The sequence below is a fragment of the Xyrauchen texanus genome, chromosome 33 (genome assembly GCF_025860055.1).
Source record: "Xyrauchen texanus isolate HMW12.3.18 chromosome 33, RBS_HiC_50CHRs, whole genome shotgun sequence".
Lineage (NCBI taxonomy): Eukaryota > Metazoa > Chordata > Actinopteri > Cypriniformes > Catostomidae > Xyrauchen > Xyrauchen texanus.
The window spans coordinates 17,761,194-17,786,967 of NC_068308.1; the positions used below are offsets into that span (position 1 = coordinate 17,761,194).

General features: G+C 38.5%; 1 protein-coding gene across 2 annotated transcripts in view; it reads left to right on the forward strand.

Moving 5' to 3' along the window:
* The window catches only part of LOC127627077 (renalase-like), a 74,225-nt gene that overhangs the window by 473 nt on the left and 47,978 nt on the right, over positions 1 to 25,774 (forward strand). Inside the window, exons 2-4 of one of the 2 annotated variants that reach the window (XM_052103300.1) lie at positions 442 to 547; positions 711 to 856; positions 4,764 to 4,925. In XM_052103300.1, the coding sequence (XP_051959260.1) occupies positions 442 to 547; positions 711 to 856; positions 4,764 to 4,925 (414 nt within the window). The remainder of the gene's footprint in view (positions 1 to 441; positions 548 to 710; positions 857 to 4,763; positions 4,926 to 25,774) is intronic. The other variant, XM_052103301.1, reaches the window with a different exon arrangement.

Below are 25,774 nucleotides of genomic sequence, written 5' to 3' on the forward strand. Positions count from 1 at the left end.
CTAGACTGAGCCAGACAGAGTATTCTATTATTCAATGGACTTTTATAACTGGATGATCCACCTAGAGACAACTCTTGAACTTTTGTCCTGTGATTTACAGGACACGCCCACCTCAAATATAATCAAGTTATACAGTGTTTAGGATGTGGATGATAAGATCAATAGGCAACATAATATATTATATTATATTACACTACTGTATACATTGCATTTTACATTAGTTGTTAAAGTAAATGTATTAGTAATGTTATGGTAATATGCTGGCAAAATGCATGCTTTAAAGTACAAATATCCTTGCATCTGTGGTGAATGTGTTTTCATTAAGATGTTTTATTTATCTCTAAAGATTCATCAAATTCACATTGATTGGACCTACTGATATTTTGAAGAGATGATGATGTTTTGTTCTAAACAGAGAATGCTTTAATGTTGATATTGTAGGGGGAAGAATGTCCACAAGCAGAAGTCCAAATAATCCGTCATGCACGCTTGATCTTGGTGCTCAGTACATAAGTGCCACACCGTACTACTCTCGTATTCACAGCAGGTAGGTTTAATTTCTGAATTATGTTTGATTGGTATGCTGTGGTATTATTTTGCTGAGGTTAAAAGGGAAACTGGTTTCTTTCGTTGTGAGAAGATGAAGTGCAACAGAGTATTCTTGTCACAAAGCACCTTTGCCATTCTCATGATTTACTTGTATTTTCTAGTTTTTATGAAGAGCTCTTAGCACATGGCATTTTAAAACCTCTCATTGCACCTGTGGAAGGCATGATGTTTAAGGAAGAGGAGACTGTAAACTATGTGACTCCCAGCGGAGTCTCCTCCATCGTCAAACACTACCTGAAAGAGTCAGGTAGGTCATTACACATTCAGCTGCTTTCTTAACAATAAGTGATTTCTTCTTGTTTTGCTTTAGTTTTTAATTGTGTTTATATATAGGCTGCTTTCCTGTTTCATTTATAGTTTTGAGTCGGACAAAACAAACATTACATTTCTCTTTTAAAGATGAAGTGTGTCACTTCTATGCCACTAGTGTCACCTAATGGAATTACTAAATAAATTCAAAGTTTTCAAACAGGTTTCCTCAACACAAAAACATAGTCCTGCCCCAAACTCATGCCATTGATTTATCTGATGTTGCTGTGAGTTTTGTTGGGATACTTAGACAAACAGACAAATGTGTTGATAATGCCACATAGTGTTTACACTGTTAAAGGGATACCCAAACATGTAAATTCTCTCATCATTTACTCACCCTCATGCCATCCCAGATGTGTATGACTTTCTTTCATCTGCTGAACACAAACAAAGCTTTTTAGAAGAATATTTCAGCTCTGTAGGTCCTTACAATGCAAGTGAATGGTGACCAGAACTTTCAAGTTCCAAAAATCACATAAAGGCAGCATAAAAGTAATCCATGTGACTCCAGTGATTTAATATATGTCTTTTGATGCGATGCAATCTTTGGGTGAGAAACAGATCAATGTTTAATTCCTTTTTTACTATAAATCTCCACTTTCACATTCTAAAAGTGCCTACTTTTATGCTGCCTTGGACTGGCATGAAAACAATCGTAGGCATAGAGCAAAGCAAGAATAGAACCAACATTACTATTGATGGCTTTAAGTCAAATAGAGAATTTGCCAACGCTCCTAATAAATTCTACCTGAGATTTGATCAGTTTGACTTTAGGGATGAAGTTGAGGGACTTAGATGACTTAAAGAACCACCACTTCGTCCTGGAGCAGAGAGAAGTTGAAAAGTCCTACCTTTCTCTAAAGATATATAAGAGCCCTGGTCCCGACAATATCAGTGGCAAATTACTGAAATCTTGTTCAAGGCAATTATGTTCTATCTTCTATGATATTTTTAATATGTCTCTAAACCTACAACATGTACCTAACCTGTGAAAGCAGGCTGTCATTACCCTGGTTCCTTAAGGCAGTAGTCCTAAAGCTTTTAATGACCTCAGATCGGTCACCCTCACTTCTCTTGTAATGAAAAGCTTGTGAAGACAGCTTGCAAGGGAAACTGAGTATGCGCTCGACCCTATGCAATTTGCCTATAGGGCACACAGAGGAGTTGTGGATGCTACAATCACTCTACTTAACCTTTTGTTTAAACATCTAGAGGGGAATAAAACACATGATAGATTGTTATTTATTGACTTTTCCTCAGCCTTTAACACCATACAACCCCACATTTTAGCCATGAGGCTGACCGAGCATTTTTAGTTGAGTCACAATCTTGTGGGTTGGTTATTGGATTTTCTGACAAGCAGAACACAAAGAGAGAAAGTAAATGGCATTTTATTAGATTCATCATGTTCAACTACTGGCTCACCCCAGGGCTGTGTTCTCTCACTCTTACTTTATATTCTGTACACAAACATGTGCCAAAGCAAGCATGACAATAGGACCATATTGAAATTTGCAGATGATACACTCATTGTGAGTCTGCTTCACGACAATGAGTCCAGCCATGGCCCAGTCATTGATGAGTTTGTCACTTGGTGTGACGAATATTTCTTGGATCTAAACATCACCAAAACAAAGGATATGATCATAGATTTTAGAACTCATGCTTCAATCTATGATACTACGATCATTAAAGACCAGGCTGTTGACTGTGTAGAAAGCTACAAGTATTTTGGGACAGTCATAAACTCCAAATTGACCTTTGAGAAGAATTGTAAGGCAGTATGTAAAAAGGGGACATCAGCATCTGTTTTGTCTCAGAAACAGTCCCGATTTCACATTGATAAAACCACGATGACCCTCTTTTATCTGGCTTTTATTGAATCAATCTTGTCCTTGTGTCATGGTTTGGTAACCTGTCTCTGGAAAACAAAAATTATCTGAACCATATTGTCAAGTGGGCTAGTAAGCTATCATCTATCAGTTCTTTACTCTACACAGCTGCATTGTAAGACAAGCTCTGTATTTAAAGACAGTTCCCATCCTTTACATAGGGAATTCCAGCTCCTTCACTCCTGCTGTCGGTTTGTGGCCCCTAGGTGGAGAACAAAACAATACTTTTGTACGTGCAGCCACTGCACTATTAAACAAAACTAGTATGAGATGATGCACTTCGCCATGCATGGCACCGTAAGCTTTTGAGGGGGTGGGTGAGTGTGTGTGTGTAGAAGTATTTTGTCATGACCTTCTTAGGAGTCCTTTTATTTTAATACCCTTTTGATACTGTAATGATTCTTGTTTTAAAGTATGTTTTGATGTCTTATGAATTTGTATCGCTGTGATGTCTTAACTATGGATTGCCGAATCTTCTATCTGCACAAAAAATTTACCCTTGGTACTAATAAAGAGACCTTGATATTCTTACAAAAATCTTTGTTTGTGCTCGGCAGAAGAAAGTCATACACATCTTGGATTGCATTTGGGAAGTAAATGATGAGAGAATTTAATTTTTTGGGTGGACTGTCCTTTTAAATGAAATCAATATCCGAATGGCTTGCCTACATTTGTCTCTAAACTAAGAGAGGAGAAAGTATTTTAACATTGAAAAAAAATGACACACTTCACCTTTACTTTAAAATGCTGGCAAATATTGGAATGCAAAAGTCTACATTTTTATATTTAAATTGTAAAAACAGCATTAGATGTAATCTAAAAGTACTTTTTTTGGCTTTTTGCATTGGTCAGTTTTACACAGAATGGCTTTTATGTATTTAATCACAGTCAGAGAAGCAAGGCAGTTTTCATAACCAATTTTATAGTTGTTCATAAAGCAGCTGTTTTTCCATCAGCTGTTTAATGACAGAAATGTGCTGCCAGATAATTATTTTTGGGTCAGCGAGACCAGAGTCATCCAGCTGTTGCTTCTTCCAAATGTTACCTTTTTAGAAATATGTCAAATTTCTTAGAGAGGGAGAGTGCAGAAGAGTTTGACTAGACTATGCAATCTGATTTAGGCACTTTGTCAATAATCTGGCCCTTTAGTTGTTATTTTGCATGTGCTGGAACAAAGAATAAAATGGCAACTGTCAGATGGAAGTGCATTAATATGTAGTTACATTAGGGAAACTTCACAAATGCTATTCAAAGATCAGCAACACTTTACGCATGGGATTTTAATGGAAAGTTAATTGTGCTTATTTGCACTCTATTTATCTCAGCCCATTGCCCTGACCTGATTTCAGATTTTGATTTGTTTAACATTTCTTCAACATCACTTTAAAGGAATAGTTCACCAAAAAATAAAAATCATCCTTTAAGTACCCTCGTTTTATTCCAAACCCATACTGTATTGTTTGGTAGAATGACAGTCTCTGTCACCATTTACTTTCATTTAATCTTTGTTTCATATGATGAAAGTGAATGGAAATTGAGTGTAATTTTGCCTAGCATCTCTTTTTGTGTTCCACTTAAGAAATAGAGGCATACGGGTTTGGAACAATATGAGGGGGAGTAAATGATGACAGAGTTTTCATTTTGGGTGAACTATCCATTCAGCCTGTTTTTTTAAAAACGATGTGCAATTATTTTATATATAATTGTGGAAGTTTCTGTGCAAGTTTCTTTCCACTGTATCTTTGTATCTAAGCTAAGGGATCACATAGAACTATTTGCATGTGCCAATAAACAAAATTTTGACTGATTTTTTTAATGGCATAAAATCCAAACTTTTTCTTCTGTTTGACCTTTTTGGGAATGTCTCCTTTCCTGATTCTCCATTTCTTCTTCTCTCGTTTTTCTATTTGCTATGTGCAACATTGCCAACTGTGCTCCTCCACACTCAAGCAGGAGCAGAGGTGCTCTACGACCATCACGTCACTCACATTTACCAGAAAGATGCTGGCTGGGAAGTGTGTCGCAAAGGCGGAACGCCAGAGCATTTTGACATAGTGGTTTTGACCATGCCAGTACCCCAAATACTTCAGCTCCAAGGAGACGTGGGATCTTGTGAGTACATTACAACACCACCACAAAAACACACACTTCTAAAGCTGAAAATAAAATCTGATTTTATTCTCCTGTCTCCCATTGTGGCTGATGTGTTTAAATTGAGGAAAGTTCATTTTACCTCCCAACATGTTTGTTTTCGTAAATAACATACTTAAAATGATAGTTTACCCAAAAAGGAAAAATCTGTAATTATTTATGTTGTTCTAAAATTGTAGGACTATCTCTGTGTAATACAAAAGGAGAACATTTTGAATATACTGGTCGCTATGTTCTATGTGATAATAATTAATGTGCACAGGTGCTTCAAGCTTCAAAACAATGCAGAAAGCAACATAAAATTATCATAAAAGTAGCCTTTATGTGAGAAATGGGCCAGAATTTAAGATGTAGTGATGGTTAAGTCATTGGCATGACATTAGGGTGAGTGAATTACAGAATTAAAAATGTTCTGTGACCTATTGCTTTGGCTCACTTATATTTAAAATAAAAAATAGTCAGACTGCATTAGTCTCAGATGCACAGGTCCACCTCTCCGTTTCAGGCCAGTATCTAAGGTTAGCTAGTAGAGAGAGGAATTGACCTTGGCTGATGTTCTTTAGAGACCCCATATCTTCATCTTAAACTACTCCCCAGCTGTCTCACTGGAGTTGGGTCCAAATTTATATTATCAGTATGCTTTTTTTTTTAAATGGTACAGCATGAGTACTTAAGTGTACGAATGGAAATGTAAGAGTCAGGTCTGGGTCTTCTGGGTGTTGGAGATTCTGAGTAACTGTGAATAATGCAGGGTGCGAGGAGAAAGTCACAGCCTCAGAAAAAGAGCTGCATCGCATATTAAAGGATGAATGAAAAATGGAATGAGACAGCTGAAAATGGAAAAGAGGAGTTGCTATTTGAAAAAAATAAGGCAGTCTAAATATTTGTGGTGTCACGCACAGAGCTGTAGAAGTAGGGCAGAGCTTGATGGTTCTCTACACTGTTTATATGCTATGAAGTGGCTGCACTGGAGCAGCTGAAAAATAAATCTGAAGTGGTCTGGATGGAAATGGAGGCCATGTGATTAATGTCACAGGACTTTTAAAAGCTGAATGCATTTAGAAGAGGAGCAAAACCATAAGGGGCCACTTCCTTTTATTGCATGCTTAACCCTATAAGCTCTGAGGGTGTTTTTAAAGATTTCCTACCAACAAAATTTACCCCCCCCCCCAAAAAAAAGAAAAGAAGTCAAAAATAAAAAAATATCTTTTTTTTTTCTGATTTTACATTATATACAGTACTGTGCAAAAGTCATAGGCACTTAAGATGTTTCAAAAAAACATTTATCTCAAGATGTTTATTTATATATTCAGCTTTAGTGTGTCAATAGGAAATGTAAATGTTAGACTGGACTTTTTGACATTTTGAAAACTATTTATGGCATTATTTTTGAAGACATCCTCACTATGCAACATTTTTCACAAGTGCCTAAAACGTTTGCACAGCACTGTGTATCTTGGTGTAAACAAGGTAGCTCCGAAAAACTGTTTTTGTTTTGTTCCCAATCATGTCAACTCTAACTAAGTAAATGTTTGTGTTGATATGGACAAAGCAATCAAAAGTTAAAGCATTACAAAATAATTTATCCTAGTGTACAAAGCATTTCAACTGTCCAATAGATTCTCCAAACAAATAAAACATAATAATTGTACATAAGAACTAATAACACATGCAAACACAACAATGACTAAATAGCATGCAGACATGATTTTAATAATGAGACCGAATGAGTTTCATCATTGAGTCTATGTCATATACTTGGTGCAATCTCCTGGTGGCCATATGTAACCGTCACCAATCACATGTCTCTCTGCCCAAATAGGGATGACTTTTTGTATAGATCTGGACCCAATCCGATTGGTTTAGTGTTCCGTGATGCTACATAATTTCCGATGACGTCATTTGATCCAGAAAGCTAACAGGTTTTCAGACAGATTGCAAGATACCAGATAGTCCAATGCTGTGTGCTTCTTGTGCACATTGTGCTACTTGTCAATTATCTAATGATGTTTACATCCAATTACCTTGTGTGTGGGCTTGTTTTTCAAAGATATTCACCTCGAATAACACCTTGGGGGTGGCTGTGGCTCAGTTGGTAGAGCTGGTTGGCCACTAATCGCAGGGTTGGTTGTTCGAATCCCGGCCCACACGACTCCACATGCCGAAGTGTCCTTGGGCAAGACACTGAACCCCAAGTTGCTCCCAATGGCATGCTAGCTCCTTGCATGGCAGCTCTGCCACCATTGGTGTATGAATGTGTGTGTGAATGGGTGAATGAGTCACAGGGTAAAGCGCTTTGAATACCGTTAAGGTTAAAAAGGCGCTATATAAGTGCAGACCATTTACCTCCTTTAAGTTATGGTATGTGATATTGTATGTTTTGTTTATTTTTCGTAAAGTTATAAGCGTTATATATACTTTGCTATTACTCACTATATTTTTGTCTGTGAGTAAAACAAATAGGCTAGTTGAATTCTACTCTTTGAGAGCCTTCCAACGACATATGACACATTTTTGATTAGGTTGCAATAATATGTACAGTGCAGAATTTTTAATAAATTATCCCCTGGCGACCGACCTCACCCTCTGGGCCACGAAGGTCACAGCGCAAGCACTCGGACAGGGGATGGCCACCTTGTGGTCCAGGAAAACCATCTTTGACTGAATCTGGTAAAGATGTGGGACACCAACAAGGCTCACTTTCTCAGTGCACCCGTCTCCCAGATCGGCCTATTCGGTGACACTATAGAGGTGCCTCAGTCTGGCAGGTGGTGACGAGTCTAGAGGTCGTTGCTACAGAACCTCCTCCTCAGTCGTCTACCCGCCCCAGGCAGGGTAAGCGGAGCAAGGTAAGTGCTTCGAGCCTCTCCTCAGCACAACCACTTCGGGACAAAGCAACGCTCCCCGACGTGACGTCGCCTGCTCCCCCAGCCTTCGAGGCCCCACCTTCAGGTACATCACACGTGATCCTCCCCTTAGTGCGCCCCCATGGAGCTTGGACGCGTGGCTAACGCGTGTCATCCTGAGACCCCAACCGGGCTACGTGCCCAAGGTTCCTACGACCTGGGAGGAGGCAGACCCAGCCTTAGCGTTGCTGTGTCCTGTGCGTGCTTTGCGCAACTATTTGGATCGCATGCAGAGCTTTAGACACTCTGAGCAGCTCTTTGTCTGCTTTGGTGGACAGCGGAAAGGGAACGCTGTCTCCAAACAGAGGCTTGCCCACTGGATCGTGGATGCTATTGCGTTGGCCTACCAGACCCAGTCTGTGCCCGCCCCCTTTGGGTTCGAGAACACTCTACTATGAGTGTGGCATCCTCGTGAGCACTACAGTGAGTGTGGCATCTTCGTGAGCACTGGCCAATGGCACCAAGTCTAGCAGATATCTGTAGAGCGGCGGGCTGGCAAGACCCAATACCTTCGAGATTTTACAATCTCCGGGTTGAGTCTGTCTCGTCCCGTGTTTTGACAGGTCCGAACACATAGAATTCAGTAATACGTTGATAACAGCTGGCCGGGTGTATCATTTGTGCATGGTGCCTTTCCCCTCCCCTGAGGTAAAGATGCACGCTCTACTCCCCCAGTCGAGACCCTGGGTGTCCTTCCTCCCTAACCCTCTGGCTCCGAACTCCGCGGAGGAAGTTTGCAGCCAGACCCACCGCAAGCACCAACTTTCCTGCGCTGGAATATGTGCTCCACGGGTTCTGATTATTCCAATATCCCCTGTGATGTAGTGTCTGCGGTACGGTCACGACCCGCATCTCCATTGGGCAGAGCTCCCTCTGCCCCCCCAGTCGCTGTGTTTGTAGAGCTCCTCCCCTTCGTGGCAGGACCTACCACCGTGTCAATTCCATGTGTGGCTGTTAAGACCAAGTGACTTATTTGGGCAGGATGTGGTCTCCATAGGGCCTTTTCCCCCTGAAAGAATAAGATTGGAAAAGAATGACTTCCCCGATGCATGTTATAGCGTTCGATGGCCCCAGCCGCATCTAACACTCTATGGAGAGAAAACACAGAGAGAGACAAAAGACCGCTGCTGGCGCGGCTTACTGCCAGGCTAGTTACGTCGCTTCCCTCCCTCAGGGATATGAGGAACTATATGACGTCTCTTTGGGCGTTGGGGAAGGTTACGTGCAGTCCGATGCACCTGCTATTTTTGCACGCAACAGCTTGCTTGCACCTGCAACAGCCATCCACATAACAAGTTCAGTGTTGTGGCGTTTTTAAATAGGGACCCCTAGTGTCATTACATCTACAAAACTTCGAGTGAGTCACAGAAGGGGAATGTCTCGGTGACCTGATGGAGGGAACGAGACATTGTGTCCCTCTTGCCAGAACACTGTACTAAGCTGCTGAAAGGGCCGGGACCTTACTCTCGGCTCCTCAGCTCAAAACCTGTCTGAATAGACGCACGCTTCCATTCTTTTATACACGTATGTCATGGGGAGGGGCATGCAAATTCTGTTCGCCAATTCTCATTGGCCTTTTCTCAAAGATAAGAGGTAACCAAGGCTTCTCTGCATTTTTCGAGGTCGGAAAACACTGCATCTTTTTTGTTATTCTGACCAGTTGTTATTTTCTGCAAATAAATGCACTAAATGACAATATTTGTATTTGGGAGAAATGTTGTCAGTACTTTATAGACATTTATTTTACTCACACACATACCTATAAATAGTAAATCCAGAGAAACTGCTAATTTTGCAGTGGTCTCTTAATTTTTTCCAGAGCAAAAGTGGAGATGAGCATTTGTTCCACAGAGATTAAGTTGATTTATTGTCTGGCAAGCTCCAGTCAATTTAGGTTCTCATTTCCAACTGGTTCTCTGACGAGTAATAGTTATTTTAAAGCCACTTCAACAAGACATTGCTTTTTGGACTCTTTGAAGTGTTATGCTAGTTTGTATCAAGTCTGGTTTTACTTTGAGAAAATCCATGTGTTCAGAGAAACACTGCTCCTGGGAGACACATTAGAGCCATTTCTTTAAATTCCATAAACCCTTTAGATCTTTAGGTCTATTTTTTTCATTTGTAAATTTTTTCTTTTTTCTTTTTTGTGTACAGCTTTGTTTTCATGGAACATATGACCATATGCAGTTTTTATGACCTAACTGAATCTTGTTTGCAATGCTTCTGCGTTAAATAATTTCAAACAATCTAGCAGAGGTCCAGCTGTTTTTATGGTTCTCTTGATAATTTATACATGTAGAGATGATGAATATTTTTTTAGGAATATAACTGAGCTTATTCATTCCAGGATTGTCCAGGGAAATTTGTTTAAAATGTTCACATTACTTAGTGCTTTAACCACATACCAGGCTAACATTATAGTGAATTCAGTGTGCAAATTATGGTACTATTCTTAAAAATCATGTTGTACTAACACATAGTTTTGATAAAATTTGTGTTGGATTTTTTTGTCCGTATAGTGCATGGGCAGGCCACAGATTTCGTTTGTTATGATTACATTTGTAGTATTATGTAGTAAATGTATGATTACATTTGTAGTGGCAGCTGCTGGACAGTTGGTGGCAGCAGGCAGGTATGATCCACTACCACTTGCAGAGATGCAATCTGGAAATAATTTTCACAGATTCCAACTGCACACTGAAAAAATAATGCATCACACTTGCTGCTTCATTGCAGCGTACCATTCAACAGAAGTCTATGTCATTCCAAACCTGTATGACTTTTCTTTCTCCTTGGAACACAAAAAGAGTTATGGTGCATTCAGATCAGAGGCGTCAAATCGACCGGAAGTCATACATTTTCTATGACAGCCAACGTCTCTCGGCGGCGAGAAGAGGCGCGGCAAGTCTTTGGCGGTGTGGGCGTCAGAGGAAATTTCAAGTGCAGCCAACATTATGGTATTGGAATATAGAAGTGCTTCGCTCTAGAGAGCACAACAGTGTAAGCTTTGGTTCCCACCAAATATTAGTTCAGAAGACAAAATGGAGGAGAAACTGATTATTGCCATGGCGGGTTTTCCCGTAATATTTGATCTGTCCCTGTTTGCTTACAGGGATATAACTCAAATTAAAAAACGATGAGTGGACAAATGTGTCTGAAATTGTTGGTGTGCCAGGTGAGTTGATGAAGTGGATATTATGGTTTATATAATATTATATAATAATATATAAAAATATGTCATGAGGATATTCGCTACTTGTGATTTGTTGTCAAAAAGATACCGGTCGACATGTCTGGATGTTTTGTAGCCCCTTTAAATATAGTTCACAAAACCAAGCATTCTCAACGAACGTTGCCGCCTATTTCAAATACGTCAGAGCATCCATGAATTTTCGATACCGTTGTTGGCAGGGCAGCCAGAGCAAATTGTTACGCTCTCGCCGCCTCTGGTCTGAACGCATGGTTAGGCAGATTGTGAAGTCTCACTCACTATTCAATTTCATTGCATGGAGAAAAGTTGCAGTGTAAGTGAATGGTGACTGAGGCTATCAGTCTGTAACATTTTATGTGTGTAAAAACAAACAAAAGCAGATTTTACCCTAAGTTAGGAGAATTGTATTTTTTCATGTTTCACTCCAAACTGCCAAATGTCACACAATTTAGTTGATCCATATCATCACAAGAAAGTAGAACCTCAGAACTGACCAGAATCTGCAGTGATCAGACCATTTGAAATTGAACATTGACTGTCAATGAAATAAATTTACAGTACTATACTGTTTTGTACTGTTTTCTATAGACCTACAGTATACAGCATTCTTAACACAACATACAGACATATAAAGATGTTTTTCAAGCTCTTATTTCAAGATGATCTTCCAGACATCCAATTTCCACATTATGTGGCACAAACAACCAGATTAGGGGTGTGGTCCTGGTCAAGACAATCTCCTGAACTCCAAACTGAATGTCAGAATGGGAAAGAAAGGTGATTTAAGACATTTTGAGCGTGGCATGGTTGTTGGTGCCAGACGGGCCGGTCTGAGTATTTCACAATCTGCTCAGTTACTGGGATTTTCATGCACAACCATTTCTAGGGTTTACAAAGAATGGTGTGAAAAGGGAAAAACATCCAGTATGCGGCAGTCCTGTGGGCGAAAATGCCTTGTTGATGCTAGAGGTCAGAGGAGAATGGGCCGACTGATTCAAGCTGATAGAAGAGCAACTTTGCCTGAAATAACCACTCGTTACAACCGAGGTATGCAGCAAAGCATTTGTGAAGCCACAACACGCACAACCTTGAGGCGGATGGGCTACAACAGCAGAAGACCCCACCGGGTACCACTCATCTCCACTACAAATAGGAAAAAGAGGCTACAATTTGCAAGAGCTCACCAAAATTGCACAGTTGAAGACTGGAAAAATGTTGCGTGGTCTGATGAGTCTCGATTTCTGTTGAGACATTCAGATGGTAGAGTCAGAATTTGGCGTAAACAGAATGAGAACATGGATCCATCATGCCTTGTTACCACTGTGCAGGCTAGTGGTGGTGGTGTAATGGTGTGGGGGATGTTTTCTTGGCACACTTTAGGCCCCTTAGTGCCAATTGGCATCGTTTAAATGCCACGGCCTACCTGAGCATTGTTTCTGACCATGTCCATCCCTTTATGGCCACCATGTACCCACCCTCTGATGGCTACTTCCAGCAGGATAATGCACCATGTCACAAAGCTCGAATCATTTCAAATTGGTTTCTTGAACATGACAATGAGTTCACTGTACTAAAATGGCCCCCACAGTCACCAGATCTCAACCCAATAGAGCATCTTTGGGATGTGGTGGAACGGGAGCTTCGTGCCCTGGATGTGCATCCCACAAATCTCCATCAACTGCAAGATGCTATCCTATCAATATGGGCCAACATTTCTAAAGAATGCTTTCAGCACCTTGTTGAATCAATGCCACGTAGAATTAAGGCAGTTCTGAAGGCGAAAGGGGGTCAAACACAGTATTAGTATGGTGTTCCTAATAATCCTTTAGGTGAGTGTATAATGTGTGTATGTATATGTAGATGTGTATATATCTCTCCAAGCCATACAACTTTTACGCTGACAGTCATAAGCTCCGCCCAGCATTAAGTCGGCCATTTTGGATTGTTTGAAAAATGCATGCTTCTCCTAGGGGATTCATGTTACAGGTACCAAATGTGGATGACATCATGCCAAGACATTGACAATGCTAAATTATGAACAGATTTTTGATATATCGAACAGTGTTGCCATGGCGATAACAAATGGGAAACAGGAAGTGTCTCATAACTTCTGTGTGCATCGTGTGATTTACATCAAAATTGAGCCATATGTTTTGCCTTGCAGACTGAACACATTGATGTTTATATTGTGGGTCACGTTCGTAGTGCCACCAACTGGTGGGAGGAAGTGTGGAACTTTAACAGACTTTGAAATATCCCTCTTACATTTACCTGAATTCCTTAAAAAAATTATAATGTCAAGACAGTGCAGGTTTAAAATTCTGAAGGGATTCTTGATATCTTAAATAGTGTTGCCATGGTAATGCATTAAATGCTATTCCTTTTCATGTATATTCACATGTTTTTGAGGTACTTGGCATACTTAAATTTACATTATATTTTGCACACACATCAGAGTTGTTGGCCATTAGTCTTGGGCGTGGCCTGGGAGCTCTTTAGCGCCACCTTTTGACAAAAGTGGTGGGGTCAGTTTCTTCTACGGTCACAAAACTTTCTACATGTATAGTTCTCGTCAAGCCGGACAACTTTCAAAATTCTAGTCATTAGCTCTGCCCAACAGGAAGTCAGCCATTTTGGATTGAATGTGCATTTTTTTTTTTATTGCATGCCCTGAACTTTTGAATAATCCTCCTAGAGGATTCAAGTGATTGTCACCAAATTTAGGAAATATTATGCCAAGACATTGAAGATGCTCAAAAACGTTGTTGCCAAAATGAGGGAATAAATTTAGGGCAAAATGTGAAACAGGAAGTTCCTTATATCTTCTGTGTGCATTGTATGATTTTTATGAAAATTCAGCTGTATGTTTGGTAATGGGGGCTGATTACATTTATGTGGCTATTATGGTCACGGTCATGACACCACCAACTGGCAGCAGGGAGTAAGGCAATTTGAACAGACTCTGAAATAGCCCTCTTGTGTTTAAATGAATTGCTTCAAAATTATTTAGAAAAATGCCAAGACACTGCTGGTATAAAATTGTAAAGGGATATTTGATATCACAAATGGTGTTGAACTTATTAATGGCAACACATGAACTGTTATTATTCCTTTCTTCCTATATTTGGGTGTAAACTTAAACAGTAGTAACTCATGAATGCTAGGGAATACAGACCTAAACCTGGTCTCTTTTTAAAGAAGACAGTTGACTGTTCATTGTGCAAGTTAAAGCAGTTTTTAAAGTTAAATAAAATATTTATAAAAGTTTAAGTTTATTGTGATGAAAATGTACTGCACAATCGTTTTATTTTTATATAAATAATATATACAAAAGATATCAACAGAAAATTGGGTTCAGCCATATGCTCGAGGCAACATTTCAATAAATGTCTGAATTAAACACACTGGACACTTTTGTCCATACCGAATGCAAATGTGAGAACAGGTGTAACTTCTCTGATTAGTTTGATAGGCTTTGCAATGGCAAAATAGGGTCAAGGACTTCCCATTCAATACAAAACCAGGGAGGGGCTCTCTCAGGTGGAAGCAACCAATGAGCCGAATGTCTGAGACTGAATGCATAATAATAAAACAAAATCTTGTGTAGCCCTTGCCTACCTTTTGTCAATTTGCCTATGTAACTTATTTAAATGTAATATGGGACACTTACCATTCCAAATGAAGGACTTCACTATGCTAACAAATAGCTAGAAATAAGAGAGGGGACAACTACATGGAGAGATTGTAGTTGAATTTTAGAATACAATAAAATTAACCTTCCCAATAATAGATAAATGTAATGTTGTCCACCTGCCCACATCGCTCAAACCTTTTATTAAGGGGTCAAAATTAACTGTAACTAAATCAGACAAATATGCTGTGAATAAAATACCCAAATACTTAATGCAATGTTTGGGCCACTGGAAGGCACCCGGCTGAAAAGCCGTTACTGGGCAGTACACTGTCAGAGACAAAGCTTCGAATTTAGACCAATTGAGTCTCTACCTTAGAATTTATAAAAGGAATTAATTCTGTGGAGGAAAGGCATAGATCCAGTGGGGTCAGAGACGAATAATAAAATATAATCTGCGTAAAGCAAAAGCTTATGCACCATACCTCCCGCCACCACCCCTGGAAAATCATCTTCCTTTCTTATCGTGGCTGATAATGGTTCCAGGGCAAGACAGAACTATAACAGGGAAAGATTTTTTACATCATGCTGATAATTGCAGGGGTTGATTCTTTTAAGCACTGCATTGATCAAAATGAACAGCATGTAAGATGGCCTGGAACATATAGTTCTTTATGCCAATTACATCAGCTCATATTTTTATTAGTGGTAGTAATATTATTTCAGTATAGGACTGAACCATGCAAACAGCAATATTTATTTTAACCTGAATGCAGTGACAGTCATGTCCTTACAGCCTTACCCTTCCATTCAATGGACTTTGGCTTTCCTATTGGCTTTCCTTGTGCAGGGGAAATGAGGAGGAAATATGAGTGTGTATCATTTGCAAAAGATGAATGAGCTCCATGCGTGCTGCTGGGCTGTGGCATGTCTGATGTGGATCAAAGCACTCTCTGGACTGATTTGTTCCCTCTAATAGATTACTGAACATTTAGGGTTAGCAGTTTGACTGGGGTTACATAAGTTTAGGGCAGAGGTGTCCTTTCACATGAACAAGCCTTGCCAACTCTGGTGCCAAAACCTTCATTAATTTCCTTGCAGCCAATTGCCAACAGATTCTGCTTGGTTCTTGGACAGAAATTCTCCTCAATGTTTGGATGTTTTACATTTATTTATTGCACTACTTTCCTCCTTTATTCATTAATTTAGTTCTGTCTGTTGTCACTGACACGCTTCACCAGCTGCCAGAAATGAACAGACAGAGTGGAATGCATCTTTTGCGAGCACTGGCACAGTCGGTATTGGAGAGACATAAGATGTTCAAGTGTTCTCAAGCTTCTGATTTTCCTTTTGTAGTAACTCCACAATCACAAGAGAGCAATGCAAAGAATAATTTTGCTAGTCAAAATGTCTAAACCTCCTTTAAAACAAGATACTATAGCACTTTACAATAAGGTTTCACTGGTTAACATTAGTTAACATGTACTAACAATGAACAATCATTTACAGCATTTATTAATCTTAATGTTAATTTCAACACACATTAATACATTTTTAAAATCAAAAGTTGTATTAGTTAGCATTAGTTAATACACTATGAACTAACATGAACTAAAAATTGATGATTGTATTTATATGAAATAACATTAACAAATGTTCATAAATGCTGTAAAAAATATATATTTTTATTTTGTTTGTTCATGATAATTAATGCATTAACTAATGTTAACAAATGGAACCTATTGTAAAGTGTTAACCAATATACATTTGAAGCGAAATTGCATGAGATAATACATTTTCAGAGATTGTGTGAATAAATCTTATGCTTTTGGCAAAAAAAAAAAAAATTCTTGTTTCAAGCATAAATCTGACAAAAATGTTGTGTGTTGAAGTATTATTGGACTATGTATTAGTGATACATAAATGTTTGTCATTATTCATTAACCCCTCACGTCATTCCAAACCCATATAATCTTTCTTTCATTCAAGGAACACAAAAGGAAAATTGTTTAAATATCATCATGTCTTTTTGCCATATAATGAAAGTGAATTGTGACTCTAAATGCCAGTTTATACTTCTGCATCAAACCTACTGCATTTGCTCAGCGTAGTGGCCAATGCTTTGGTTTGCATTTATAGTCCTACATTGTTGTGTCTGCATCGTTTTGTGAGTACACAGCCAAAATGCTTTTGTATTGAGACAAAAATGCCTTAATTTAAAAAATAACTGTACATTTTATAAATAAATGAGGGCAATGCAATGGTAAATGTGTATTCAAATTATATATTCAATTATTAAAACATTAAAAACAAGTTAATGTTGTATTTATAGTGAGGGGAAAAAAGTATTTGATCCCCTGCTGATTTTGTAAGTTTGCTCACTGACAAAGAAATGATCAGTCTATAATTTTAATGGTTGGTTAATTTGAACAGTGAGAGACAGAATAACAACAAAAACAATCCAGAAAAACGCATGTCAAAATGTTATAAATTGAATTGCATTTTAATGAGTGAAATAAGTATTCGACCCCCTCTCAATCAGTGATTTCTAGCTCCCAGGTGTCTTTTTTATACAGGTAACGAGCTGAGATTAGGAGCACACTCTTAAAGGGATTACTCCTAATCTCAGTTTGTTACCTGTATAAAAGACACTTGTTCACAGAAGCAATCAATCAATCAGATTCCAAATTCTCCACCATGGCTAAGACCAAAGAGCTGTCCAAGGATGTCAGGGACAAGATTGTGGATCTACACAAGGCTGGAACGGGCTACAAGACCATCGCCAAACAGCTTGGTGAGAAGGTTACAACAGTTGGTGCAATTATTCGCAAATGGAAGAAACACAAAAGAACTGTCAATCTCCCTCGGTCTGGGGCTCCATGCAAGATCTCACAATGTGGAGTTGCAGTGATCATGAGAACAGTGAGGAATCAGCCCAGAACTACACGGGAGGATCTTGTCAATTTTCTCAAGGCAGCTGGGACTATAGTCACCAAGAAAACAATTGATAACACACTACGCCGTGAAGGACCGAAAACCTGCAGCGCCCGCAAGGTCCCCCTGCTCAAGACAGCACATGTACAGGCCCGTCTGAAGTTTGCCAATGAACATCTGAATGATTCAGAGGAGAACTGGGTGAAAGTGTTGTCAACTCAACTCGCTGCGTTTGGAGGAGGAGGAGTGCTGCCTATGACCCCAAGAACACCATCTCCACTGTCAAACATGGAGATGGAAACATTATGCTTTGGGGGTGTTTTTCTGCTAAGGGGACAGGACAACTTCACCGCATCAAAGGGACGATGGACGGGGCTATATACCGTCAAATCTTGGGTGAGAACCTCCTTCCCTCAGTCAGGGCATTGAAAATGGGTTGTGGATGGGTAATCCAGCATGACAATGACCCAAAACAAATGGCCAAGGCAACAAAGGAGTGGCTCAAGAGGAAGCACATTAAGGTCCTGGAGTGGCCTAGCCAGTCTCCAGACCTTAATCCCATTGAAAATCTGTGGAGGGAGCTGAAGGTTCGAGTTGCCAAACGTCAGCCTCGAAACCTTAATGACTTGGACAAGATCAGCAAAGACGAGTGGTCAAAATCCATCATGAGTTGTGTGCAAACCTGGTGGCCAACTACAAGAAACGTCTGACCTCTGTGATTGCCAACAAGGGTTTTGCCACCAAGCACTAAGTCATGTTTTGCAGAGGGGTCGAATACTTATTTCCCTCATTAAAATGCAATTCAGTGTATACAATTTTTAACATGCATTTTTTTATTCTGTCTCTCACTGTTCAAATTAACCTACCATTCACATTTATAGACTGATAATTTCTTTGTCAGTGGGCAAACGTAAAAAATCAGCAGGGGATCAAATACATTTTTCCCTCACTGTAGGTACATATTATAATTTTTCTTATACATGTTGCCTGCCATGCAGGGAGACAATAAATCAGGCCTAGACTGTATGCTTGCTTTTGACTCTTACTATACATACTTTTCATACTTTGACACTCTGTGCTGAAAAAAATGAATCGAATGAATCAATAACTGCTTGCTTGATCAACACACAATGGGTGTCGTTTTAAGGCTGAAACACTTTACTATGCATTTAGGCAAATTAACCAACTTTTAACAGGTGCTTCTTAAATCTGCTGACAAATTAGAAGTGTTCCGTTTTATAACTTATGAAATATATTTTTATAACTTATAGAATATGACAAATGTTGTTTCACTCATATACCTGATATATAGAAAGTAAAAGACCATAGAAAAAAAGCATGTTTATTAGGTGTAAACAGATCTGTCTTTTGTCACATTTTCACTTGACTTGTTCATATAAAAACAGCAGATGCTCAAAAAAATTTAATGGGTCCAAACACAATGTGACACGATCACTGATCAGTGGATATAGATGCATAGATAAAATAATCTTGGAGAAAATGCTACCACAGATAAATTCTTGTCATGCAGCATGAGGGTGGTCTCTGGTAACACAGCGGACCAATCACAGCTGTTGTCGTCTTGACCTTCAGTTAAATGTGTGAAAAGGTGCACGTCTACGGTGTAGGTTTGACGCAGAAGTGTCAATCAGCCTTAAATACTTGGGAAATAGAGTCGTTACTTTTACGTTTTCTTTTTTTCTTCTTTTTTTTTTTTTCACCATTCACATTTTTTCATTTCCTAATTTTTATTTATTTATTTTTTGTCAGGGACAATAAACATTAATCAAACATCTCACTTATGTAAATGTGTCAGATTTAGCCAATGGCTAATTTTCATCTGCTGTCCCTGGGCAGGTGATGTCAAAGGACAAAATTACACTCAGAACACATGCAGTAATTTTAATATAAGCCATGTGCAAAAAGCCATGTGAAGATTTAAAGAAACATGTTTCCTTTTGTGTTCCATGGGAGAAAGACAGTCAGATGGGTTTGGATATGACATTAATGCATGTAAATAATGACAACTTGCATTTTTGGGAGAACTGTTCTTTTAAAACCTTAATCAATTTAGCTTCTTAAGTACTTTCTATAAAATTAGTTTGCTATAGTTAACACGAATGAACAATGAACAACAATTTTACAGCATTTATTAATCTTGGTTAATATTAATTTCAACATATGCAAATCTATTTTTTTTTAATTAATAGTTGTATACATTAATATTAATGCATTATGAACTAACAGTGAACAATTTTATTTTTATAAACGAACATTTTTCAACTGCTGTAAAAATTTATTGTTTATTGTTTGTTCATAAAAACGAATGTAACTTTACTGTAAAGTGTTACTTGTATATTGTTTTAAGCACGTTAAGATGCTTTTAATGAAAAATAAGGCAAAAGAAACCGATATATACAGAATTGCTTTGCACATGCAGGCATGCACACACAAGGGGACTACCTTTTTTTTTATCCTCCAACATCTTGAAAAACACTGTGTATACTGAGCGCAAGCCAGGAGTGCAGCACTGGCTCTTTCTGTGCATCATAGGATGTGATCTGTAACAGGTGTTCTCTAACAATGCAGTGAGAGGCTGAAAAAGTTCATTTCAAAATTTGAATCTGATCAAAATTCACTTCCACTTTGACAAGCTTGCCTAACCTCCTGACGAACCATTTCTGCTTTTTGTGGTTAAAGACAGAGAAGACCCAAAAGAGGAAGCTGACTCGATGCCAATGAAAACTGTTTAGATTTTCTATGCTGAATAAGTATTCTTGCATAAAACAAGAATCGTTATTTCCCAAACTATATTATTTTTCATGATGTACTTCTATGTGCTCAGTCCCTGCTGTGATAGTGGAAATTCAATATTAATTTTTAGATATTTTTTTTTCCCCTGGCTTCAATGAAATCTAAATTCTTTTAAGACAATTATTTCTCATGTTTCAGCATTTGGATATTTTGGTTGTTTCCTCTTGATCCCAGGCACTCTAGTTTTACAGTCTCAGAAAATAAAAAGAATGAGCTTCAAATCTAGGAAGTTCAAAATGTACTCTCTCCTTCTAAGCACAAGATGACCACGTCTAATCTCTTTATATGAGACTAAAGCCTCCAACAAATCATAACCCCTGATTCACACAGCTGCACTTTATGGGCTACTTACAGAAGCATTTATGCATATCTCCAGCTGCAGCTTGATAGTTGAGTATGAAAAAGGAATATTTCTGTCATTGTAAACGGCATCTGCATATAATAGTTTGAGCCATAGACTCAGTTGCCAGTTCCACTACTCTCAATGAGTGATGTTGTGCCCGCACCCTTTCCTATTGTAAAGTCTCTGCTTTTACTTCCTGTCCATCAGGGTGCACTAAACTTAGTGAGCCTTTGTGCCCATAAGTGATTACATCATTGTGCTGAAATGGGGCATTTTTGCTGCTAACCTCCATGTGGCCACCAGTTACACTCGTGTGGATCTTTTCCATGACCCCGATCATCTGATGGCCTTGAAACTTTGCTGATGTTGAAAAACATGATTAATTTCTAATTAAATTAAAGCTCTTTTTTTGACAGACTCGCTCTCTCGTGTGGTAATCAGTCCCTGGCTGTGTTATTTGATTTGGGGTCTGGCTGCATATGATGGGTTGCATGCTGATTATTTCCTTTTTTTTCTTTGTTGCCTTTTAAGAGCAGTTGATGATAAAAGGTATGACACGATGCATCATTAAACTTAAAACGGAGCTCCTTTTGTTCCCCAACACCAAACATAAATATCCTAGCTTATCATTTTGCTAGCAATTACCTCGAGCTGCATCCCGTGCCCGGAATACAATAAAAGTATTGAGTTACATCATCCTGCTCTCGGTTAGAGATTCTCTTTTTGTCTCCCATCGAGTGGCTGTCTGGGTTTGCTGCTTTCAAGTCTGGTGTGATGTAATCCCTCATTCTGAGTCCTGACAGAAACGCATGCTTATTTCCCCTGCACTGTCTGGGTGCTGTGTGCTAAATGGATACTTAGTCCTCTCTCTCCACGGCTATCTCAAAAGCACTCAGGAGACCAAACAATGGGAGGATATATATTTTTTTTTTAATCTCGTCACTCTCTCTCTTTATAATTGGGTTGTTTAACCCTGTGAAATTAGTGCTTAGTTTGTTGTTGACACATGGTGCAGTACCTTTGTTCTCCTAGAGAGGGTTGCACCAGCTGTGCGTAAGGTCTCATGTAAGTTAGGATGTAAAGTTCATACTAAGGGCTTAGTAACTACTAGTTTTAGTTTTGTAAGTCAGTCACCTGTTCTTAAGGCAAGATCGCATAATATGACGTTTACCTCTATTATCCAATAAGCAGCCTTCAAATTTGTACACAGAAGTATTAAAAAGCTGTGAGTTTTATCTAGTTACAGTTGATGTTCAAACCTTGTTTACTCACGTAACTCTTAGCTGTAATAAATTAAATCCCCATTAAAATACAATACGTAATAAAAGTAGATTTGATATTTGCCCTGTGTTAATAACAATATATAGGAACTTTATCTAAAATAAATGAGGGGTGATAAATACTAATACAACTGGGAAAAAATAGACATTTATTCATTTTAATATCCTATATATATTTTGAATGTGTTGAAAATTTACACCGAGTGACTCATCCTGAAAACTGCACCGTTAGATCGGTTTCATGCTGAAGTGCCACTTAATACGTTTTTTTCCTGTCTCGAAAATGTAAATGAGTGTAAATGTCAACATCATACTGTATGTGAAAGGACTGAAGCTTGTCATGCAAAACATGAGCTCATTGATGTCATAAAATATCAGCCTGCTTTTTATTCCATCCATTACTCCTGGTCGGAGGCTTCTGTAAATATTTAGTTTATATGTAGGGTTACGTTATTTTATGTTTGGGGTTCCAGAGGCCTCAATGCAGCATGTTCGCATCCAGGATTTGATCTGAGGGTATGCACAGAAATCGTACTAAAGTATAGTTACCCTTATTTGTAGGGGGGTCCGGGGGTATGCTCCCCCAGGAGATTTGTTTTCTTTTATTATTTTTGCAAAAACAACACCAAAGGGTTCAATTCTGGTGACTTTGAGAGAAGCATTTATTCATTTTCTCAAGTATGTGTAGCACTGGCTAAAACTGACAGAAACTGCACAAAAGCAAGATGCAGCGCAATGACGAGCAGAACGCAGGTGTCTCGAGACATGTTTTTAACAGTTGAAGTTATTTGTAACTTGACACGGCGTCTTAACATGCAGAGATGCCAAAACGTATTAAAAGTGACGTAGTGGTCAAAAACATCGATCTAGCTTATGTTTATGGGAATAAAAATGGTTGAAAAACAGCAAGAGTGGATGCAAAAACTTGTTCTCATGACACAGCACTAGCTTAAGTTTCTCAAATTTATCTCTCAAAAAGTCAGCATTTTGTTTTTAGTTAATTGTAGGTAAATATCCACTTTATCCAGAGCGGTTTGTTCTGTGTTCGTAAATATAACAATACTGTTTTACTTTGTGAGAAACTGCTCCAAATGTACAAATTGACTTAGGCTGTTTTAAAAGCCCGTTTGGCCAATACACTGAAAAGAATTGACACAAAAGAATGATTCATTCACGAACCGTGCATGATGGCTGAAATATTCTCAGAAATAATGCTTCTGCAGGCCAGTTGGAGCTCTCATGGCACACACGGTGCCTACAGCCATACAGCTGCAGGTGCCACTGCAAAGCAGTATGTGTAAAAGTAATTATAGAGATAATTTATAGGGGTGTACCGATTCGCGATTTGGTTCACGATACTGAATTCACGGTTCGGTTAGTTTAACGATACTTTAAGCCTGAATCAAGTTACAAAAAGGTACGATTGAAAGTATAAAAAAAATATATTATTACTTTTTAGACATGCAATGCAGTTAATTTCCTTAAAAATGTATCTGCCCAGAACATGGTAATGGTGACACCAAATGGAAAGCCATGATTACTTTAATCAATGAGTGAAAGTGTCAAATAAAAGGATGTTACTGAGATTAAGTAGTAATCGACTGGTCATGTGATTCTAACATGGCAGCCCCCATGTGTGGATCCTCTCAATGTAGAATAAAACAGCTTTTTATAAGATTACTGACATGACTGAAGTCTTTATTTTAATGTGATTGGTCATGATTTTCTACATATATTGCAAAATTACAATTCATGTCTTTAGGAGTTAAACTTTTTTAATGTGGAAAAAATTATTGAGTACACATTTAAACCTCTGTAAACTTAATTTATTTGCAGTGTCAGAGCAGATCATTCTTGCACTTCAAATGGACATTCGATCCCTCAGTGCAGAAAAGGCACTGCTAGTTTCAGTTTCAGTTTTTGCAGTTTCAGCCAAACTCATTGTGGCTACTAGTGTGCAGTCGTATTTTATAGCTCCTTGTGTGCAATGAAACGATTTCCATTTGTATGCCTGTGTTACGTAGGTGTAGGACGACGCACATATTGGATAGAACAGATGCTAAAATAAAAATTTAAAAGTTTCATCTCCACAATACACCAGTTATTTTCCCTTCAAATAATTTTTATGTTTTCTGACCTAATCAAAAACCAGTAAACGGATATAATTTAAGCTTTACCCCTCTGTTTGACCACAAGCATGCAAATTTTTATTCAGTATAGTAATATTGCTTCTGTTTGTTGTCAGTTTGACCCCAGCAAAAACTATCCTGATCTCATGAAAATTATGTGTTTATGAACTGATAATCTGCTGTTTAACTCTTGAATAAAAGTCTTTAACGTTGTAGCGCCTCTGGTGTTTTTTACTAGGAAACTGCCACGATATGTACAGTAACCCACGTTAAAACCATTTAGCAAAAATATATGTATAGCCAGGGGTTCAATTTTGAGTTTTGAGGTCTCTATAACATGCCTCGCTTACAGTACATTTGTTTCAGTGTTTGGCTAGATTGTATCATCTCGATAAAAAAAGCTACTGAAATTAGAATTGCACCCAGAGAAGAAGATACCAAAGCAAAGCATGTGAGAAATTCAAGCCTCAGTGTTGTGAGTTAAAACCTCGACCGCCTCAAGAAAGCTTGCTAGGAGTTCAAAGGCTCGAGATAATCTCACCCCTGCTGTGCCAAGAGCGTATGCCATTTTTGGGTAGTGCCATGATCTGTATTTGGATTAGAACAGAAGATGAATGAGCTGTAAATTGCCCTCTAAATTAAGAGGAATTTGTGATTCATGTCTCTGACTTGGAGAGAAAGAGGCTCTTTTGACAAGGCCAGGAAAGGCTTGGGCGAAGTCGTGCTCCTAGTAGTAGTTCCCTTGCTGAGCCATCTCAAAACTGAAATGATCTTTTATGAGTAATAGCGGCTCTCGCACATTTGCGTGTAAGTTCGCTGCTTCATCTGTTTCGTCATGCACTCCTTTTTTTTTTTACTTCAGCCACACTGCATGAAAAATAAGAAACGTCTGCCTCAAACTATGATCTTATAAAACACAGAGCCTGTCCTGTGAGATACAAATGTTTTTTCTCTGAAATACAGGAACAATGAGTGTTTTTCACTAATTTAGTAATACATTTGAGGAAGCACATATTACCACACACTGGCCCAACCTCTAAAATTATTTTTATATATTTCATAAAGAAATATATTTATATTTTTAATTGAAAGTTTACACAAAAAAATACTATATGTTATTAGGTGTTTATGCAATAATAAATTATAGGCTATAATGTAACTCCATATCAGTTCTATGAATTTACACACACTTTTGCTGGATAAACTGGAATGCAGTGATTTGTTTACTTTACTTTCGAGCCCTTTCTAAGAGATGCGTCCAAAATTATGATAAATCATTATTGCTATTTTGACAAAACCTCATCTGTGTTAGCCAGCTAGATAACTTTACCTTGGCGACTGTTACATATCAATGGAATGAGGAAGCGGGAGACGGCAATTCCAACCCAGGAATGTCAGTTTTTATTAATGCACAAAAAATAAAACACTTAAAACGCATAAAGCGTAACGGAGAAGCTTCAATCTATCATGGAGTGGCAGCGGCCAACACACATGCAGCTTCAGGTGACTGTCTCGCTCTCTCTTCCCTCACATTCTGAGGACTGGCACTTTTTATTTCCCAC